This window comes from Ornithorhynchus anatinus, chromosome X5 (assembly GCF_004115215.2).
Source record: "Ornithorhynchus anatinus isolate Pmale09 chromosome X5, mOrnAna1.pri.v4, whole genome shotgun sequence".
Classification (NCBI taxonomy): domain Eukaryota; kingdom Metazoa; phylum Chordata; class Mammalia; order Monotremata; family Ornithorhynchidae; genus Ornithorhynchus; species Ornithorhynchus anatinus.
Genome location: NC_041753.1, coordinates 42,572,321 through 42,579,192, shown reverse-complemented (window position 1 = coordinate 42,579,192; position 6,872 = coordinate 42,572,321). Strand labels below are relative to the sequence as shown.

General features: G+C 41.3%; 1 protein-coding gene across 2 annotated transcripts in view; it reads left to right on the top strand.

The window, feature by feature from the left end:
- The first annotated feature begins 609 nt into the window (after positions 1 to 609).
- The window catches only part of ADAMTSL1 (ADAMTS like 1), a 320,400-nt gene continuing 314,137 nt past the window's right edge, over positions 610 to 6,872 (top strand). For both annotated transcript variants that reach the window (XM_039910787.1, XM_029055244.2), the window contains exon 1: positions 610 to 820. In XM_039910787.1, the coding sequence (XP_039766721.1) occupies positions 758 to 820 (63 nt within the window). In that variant the 5' untranslated portion in view covers positions 610 to 757. The remainder of the gene's footprint in view (positions 821 to 6,872) is intronic.

Sequence of the window (6,872 nt, the reverse complement as noted above, 5' to 3'; positions counted from 1 at the left end):
TGTCTTTTGTTTTCTGGTTTTCCAAAGGCAGATCTGTTCATCTATCCAGGTAGACTAGTTAAAATAACAGAGCACGTGCCACTTAAGTAAAGCGAAGAATCCGCCCTGCAAAATATTTAGCCTTTTCCAGGTCAAGAGAAAGCAGTTTCTTTATAGAAGTGGAATAAAAAGGTTTCACAAAAAGCATGTATAGTAGATTTGTGTCTTTATGATTCTTTCCCTTTATGGCATATGTTCTATATTGACAAGGATTAGGTTTCCCTCCTGAATGGAACAATGCACAGTCACAAAGAGAGCTACTGTACTTTACAAAATGACAGGAGTAAGTACAAGCAAATGGAAAGAAAAATGAATCTCATATGTAAAACCAGGTTAGTTAAAAGCACAGAGCCTTCCTTCAGCTTTGCAGTTGTGCAGCTTTCTCTCTTGTCTTTATTTGCTGCTACTCCTTTTTCTTTCTCCTCCTTTCCCTTTTTCTCTCTCACTGTTCTACTTTCTCTGTACCCCTGGCTTTGTTATTCTGCATGTCTGATTAGCAGGAGCCCGATTGGCTGGCTGCCTGCTCGGAGAGAGATTCCTTTCAGCCTACCCCCCACCCATCCACCCACCCAGCCCTTGGTCAGGAAATGTGAGCAGGGCTGATGGAAGCTGATAGGCAGGACTGAAGTGTTAGCACCAGGACTGGATGTGACAGCAGGCAGAGGAGCACTTAGCAGCTTATTCAGTGTCCGATTCAGATTCCGGCAAGGATCCAAGCATGGAATGCTGCCGTTGGGCAACTCCTGGCACAAAGCTCCTGTTCCTGGCTTTCCTAGTACTGGTAAATGGCTTTTCATTTCAATACCTAGCTGTTACCATTTGGTTTGGGGTGTGTGTGTATCTGGGTTAGTATTTAAATATAAAGACCAGGTTTAAAAAGATGACTCTTTAACTCCTTCCTCAACTTTAAATCCCAAGTAAAATAGTGGCTGGGGAATTTATTAGAATACAGGTACCTAATAATGCCAAGAGATTAAATTTGGGATGTATTGCATAAAGTTGGAGCTAAAAAGCGGAGACAGTGGTTTGTATGCTTGGAACAGATCTTCAGAAATCAGATTTTAACACCCTGTAGTGGGTTTAAGACACGGTAGTTGGAGGAATTCTGGACATTTGTTGTTTTTGTTTTTTTTTGAAACGTTCTTTTACCCCTGTGCACATGTAGTGAAAACCCAGGTAGAAAAGTAACAGGACTTCTTTCCACCAGCTCAGATGATCACTCCGAGAGTAATTACTGCAAATCGTTTGGGGATAAAAGTAAATGCTGGTGTGTGTGAACTAAGGATTTTGTATTTTAATCTCAGGTACGTTTAAGAGGAAACAGAAACTTTTTGTTCAGCAGTTTTTTACAGTCAACTGGAGAAGATGCTCCGCTGCTGAACCCCACTGCTCGCTGCATTTTTTTATTCAAAGTAAATATTCCGTTATGACTCATACTGAGTTTCATGGGCAGAAAGTGAACATTTATTGTCCAAAAAAAATCCGCACTGAAAATATTAATAGGAATGCACATTTTTTTTAAAGCATAGTGTTCTGGGCATGCAGTTTAGTAAACCTCATTTGAAGATTTGATTCCAAAATTTGCACGAGCTGATTCAAAATGAACATGTTTGAAGCTGCCCTTTTAGTCTTATTCCTGAATGTTAACATTTTCCAAATGTCAATATTGCTTTGGTAACAAACCAAATGAATCTGACCCAAATGTATGTTCCTCTGATTATTCATTTGTACAGGTTGACTTTTGCCCTGGTTAGTGCTTAATAGCTCTTGTCTCCCAACACTGTCTATTTGAAGAAAATGGAACATGCTCCACTCACTGGACATTAGCTAATCAGGAGAATACAAAATTCATTCTTCACTCTGAAACAGCATAAATTCAGTATTTTATATTCTCATTCCTTTTGATAAACTGTGCAGCATTGTATTTGACCATTTATCATATTCCATTATAAATACTGTACAAGGGTCAGATATTCATAAGAGTGAATTTGTTGACTAGAAATCCAAAAGGAAAAATTGATCTTTAGTCATGAGCAAGCTGGAAACTGGTCCCAAGAAATAAATGGGATAAGTAAGTTTTGTATACACTATTACCAAGTAGTAGATATTGTCTCACATTAAAAATAGTTGTTTTTGCCTTTACTTACAAAGTGTGAATTGTGCAAGCTATCAGTTATCCTTATTAGAAAATTCTCATTTTACTCTTTGTGGTGTCTTTCAGTGTTCTAATGATATTTGGGTAGTTTATGAAGAGGCGGCAGGCAAAGTATCCAAAGGGGCTTGGAAAGTATTGCAATGAATACATCAGAGGACAAAAAAAAAGTTATCCTTATTAGAAAATTCTCATTTTACTCTTTATGGTGTCTTTCAGTGTTCTAATGATATTTGGGTAGTTTATGAAAAGGCGGCAGGCAAAGTATCCAAAGGGGCTTGGAAAGTATTGCAATGAGTACATCAGAGGACAAAAAAAAATATTGTATACTGCTATAAGTATGATTTTACCTATAGGATGAAGTTCTGCACCCCTTGCTCAGAAAAAGAACCTTCAGACAGTGACTTTCTAGGTGCTTAATGTTATGAAACAGAGAGGAACAATGAACTCGTAGTCCACAAGGTGAAATGCCCAGCACCGAAGTTTGTCTATTTGTCCGGGTAGCTTTACCCAACGTCCCCCAGCAATCTGGCTTGGTTTGATACTTTTGATGGAGTCATGCAATGGTTTCTCTAAAATGCTCTTGAAAAGAGACTGACACATAACTTCAGGGATCCAGAATTGAAATATTGATCTAAGAGAGAGCCAGCCTTCAAAAATCAAAAGCAGGCCTGAATGGGTGATTGGTTTTGAATTGTAAATGTGAATCTTGGCAGCAACAAGCTCTGTTGAGGCAGATGATTGGCGAAGTGCTGCACTTGGAGTCTTTCTACTGAGACACTAGCCACACGTACACCTAACCACATGATTCTTAAACAAGCTCCAAAATCCTGCAGGCACCTTTACGCGAGAAGAGGCATTTTGGAAAAGTCCTTTTCATTTCTCCTGTAGAAGGTGTACGGGTGTGTTCATACGATGACCAGATTTTTCAGTGCTCGAGGTGAGCCTTGTAGTGTTTCCTACGGCCACCGCCATCAATGAACAAAAGCAATTGATCAATCAATAGTATTTATTGAGCACTTAATCTGTGTAGAGCACTGTACTAAGACCTTGAGAGAGTGCAACAGAGTCACAGAACGATCCCTGCCCTCAAAGAGCTCACAAATCTAAGTGGTGGCAGAAAGAGCAGGGGTGGCACGCTGGGTCAAGTTGCCCCAGTGCTGCCAGAGCCACCACCAGAGCTGCCAACAGTTCCACCTATTCCTCCTTGGCTAACCATTCCTCCTTGGCTCTGAACGGCTCTGTACTGGAATTTTGCATGGGAGTTTCCAGTACAGTCAGAAACATGTTATTCTGGCTACACTGGAAACTTCCATGTGGGATGAACTGGCTTACATGTGGTGGCTGGGAGATGACTACTGCTACCAAAGAAGAGGAAGAAGTCAATGACTCCTCCTTGCTACCATACTACTGGTGCTGTGACTTTGGAGTCCCCTCCTACCACTCTGGTCAAAACTGGGACCCTCATAGAGTCTGCCTTAGACTTATCAGGTTGCAGGATGAAATAATGATAATAATGGCATTTTCTAAGCACTTATTATGTGCTCAGTGCTGGGTTAGGTGCAAATTGGGGCTCATCCACATTTCACAGATGAGGAAACTGAGGCCCAGAGGAGTTCGTTCATTTGCCCAAGGGTACGCACCAGGCGTGTATTAGAGCTGACTCCCGGTCTCTTGCTTTTTCCACTAGACCATGCTCCCTCCCCAAAAGCAGTGATGGTTCTGCCTAAACTTTAGTGTCATCTTAGCTCAGTGTCATGTTGAGAATCAAAACCAGAAATGCCTCCAACTCAGTATCGATTATGTATGTGTGAGTAAAGAGCTTTATAAACGTTAAACACTGTGGTCTCTGAGTTATTTTGAGACTTGAAATTGGAATCCTCCTTTAAGAAGGCACTTTCTTTCTCTATCAAGAGGTGGCCTGGGTGACCTTGGCGTATATTTTAGTATTTTATTGTTTCTTGGCAAAGAAATACTGTCACTCCTCTTTTTACCATGGATACAAAAGGACAGGAGTTATGTTCAAAAGACTCTGTCCTTATATTCAGTTTAAATTAAAACCCAACACAATAAAACCCACAATTGTTCAACTCAAAAGGGAATGAGGCTAAAACCATGACCAGCCATTGACATATGTGTTCATCCAAACTTGAAGTCAAACCATTTCTTGTCAGAAAGGCATTTAATCAAATTTGCATTTGCTTTTTGTTCCTTTTCAGTGGTTTTTAGTTCTTTTGCCTGCTATTGTGGTTGTTACAGAAGTAACACTAGGAATTATAATAAAGTACATGTGTTTTTCTGTTGAATTTCTTTTTCTCCTCTGCACTAATTTATACATGGAAACTAGTCAAACACAATAGCCCATTCCTTTCAGGCGTTCTGGCACTCCACCCCACTATTATCAAAGTAAATCTTTCTTGGACAATTGTAAGCACAATTAGCCTGTGGAATGAATGTTAAATTCCTTGTTTACAGCTGAATGTGGCAAGGTTGATTCTGTGTGTGTGTGTGAGTATTTGACTGCTGATAACTGTTCATCCACTCATCTATTTCTACTGAATTACCTCTGCTGGGTTAAATTGTATTAATGGGATTCCTCATATGTTTCTGCAGGATATACTGTAGTATTTATTTAAAAGTAATGTTGTTTGTGGGTTTTTTTTGAGAATTTGTTGTCTAAATTTGGTCAGGTTTTATTTTTCTTCAGGCTACTTTGACAGTTTTAGTATTTTCAGGGTTAATGTTAAGCCACTCATTACATCCATGGCTGCTTTTGTGCAGTATGACAGAGTTTGAGTCATTGAAATTTGTAATAGGACTATAGGTGGCCATACATACTCTCATTTCAAGTAGTCCACGTGCCACTCTTCCCAAAGGAAGTCATTGAAAATAATCTGGAGTTGGTAGATCTATATCCATATATAGACATGCATTCAATCAATCCATCAATCAATCAATGGCATTTATTGAGTGCTTACTGAATGCAGAGCACAGTACTGAGTGCTTGGGAGAGTTTATAATAATGTTGGTATTTGTTAAGCACTTACTATGTGCAGAGCACTGTTCTAAGCACTGGGGTAGATACAGGGTAATCAGGTTGTCCCACGTGAGGCTCACGGTCTTAATCCCCATTTTACAGTTGAGGGAACTGAGGCACAGAGAAGTTAAGTGACTTGCCCACAGTCACACAGCTGACAAGCGGCAGAGCAGGGAGTCAAACCCTTGACCTCTGACTCCCAAGGCCGGGCTCTTTCCAATGAGCCACGCTACTTCTCTAATGACACAGCTGAGTTGGTAGACATATTCTCTGTGCACATCAAGAGAAATACAAATGTGAAAGTAATAGAAGGGGGTCTTGTCAACGCAACACAACAGTTTCCCCTTATTTTTATTCAAGGGACCCCAAATCCATTTTTATGCTTCCACAGCCCTCCTCTGGCAATGTAAATGGTTGGTGCAGTTGTGAAGCCTAAAAGGGATTGTTGGATTTTATTTTTTTTTTATATCTGCCAGTCCATGGGCTGATGGCATTTCCCATGCAAGATGAGGGATGCCGGCTTTAGAGGCACTTTCTCCTAGCCACTGCAGAGTCAAAGAATAGCTGTTGGTGGTAGCCAAGGGATTCTCCAGAGCTTAATAGTTTAGTAAGGCTGCACAGTTTGAGCAAGACAGTGTAATGCAAGCATATGGAGGGAGCGATGTCCTCATGCCTAAAAGTGAACCAGGAGCATCCCTAGGAGGGTGCGCGACCTGAGCAACAAACCCAAATCAGGGCCCTGCCAGTCTGGTGAAGAGGTTATTAAAAAGAGAAGATCTGCCCTTAAATCTCCTTCTCTCCTTTTCTTCACCAACAAACTGGATCTCACCAGGGGTACTCTGCAGCCACCCTGAACCCTAGGGGGCTCTGTCTTTCACTATGAGTGGGACTCTGGTGGTTATTAAAGAGGAAAGAGGAGTCGTTGGCCAGTTCATGCCGGCAACTGCTTCTGCACTCTAAATGCAGTCCTGCATGTGGCAACTCCCAGAAATCCACTTGCTGGGAAGGATACGGTTCTCCTGGGACAATTGTCCCAAATCAGCCTCTGGAAAGTGACTGCCCCACTAGCACCCACCCAGGCCCATAGGGGAGAACCCATTGCAGCCTTGGGAACATTTTACATTTACCTTTGTGAAAACTTTGTGAGGCTTTAATCACTAGCATGCATCATCATAATGATAATAACGGTACTTGTTAAGTGCTTACTATATGCCAAGCACTGTTCTAAGTGCTGGGGTAGATACAAGTTAATCAGGTTGATCACAGCCCATGTCCCGAGTAGGGGGGTCACACTCTTAGCCCCATTTTACAGATGAGGTAACTGAGGCAAAGAGAAGTGAAGGGACTTGCCCAAGGTCACACAGCAGAGATGTGGTGGAGCCAGGATTAGAACTCAGGACCTTCTGAGTCCCAAATCCGGGTTCTATCCACTAAGCCATGAGCTAAATAGCATGGTTTAGTAAGGTGGTGAGGCCACAAAAGTTGTCAGAATTATGGAGTTCATCTGTTATGCCACAAACACTTGAAAAAAATCTCTTACTATAGCTTCCTACCTAGAGTATAGGGATCAGCCATCCATTTATGAAAGATGAATTCTCACGAGAGTGGTGTTGGCAGTACAAAATTGATATTGGGAAAACATAC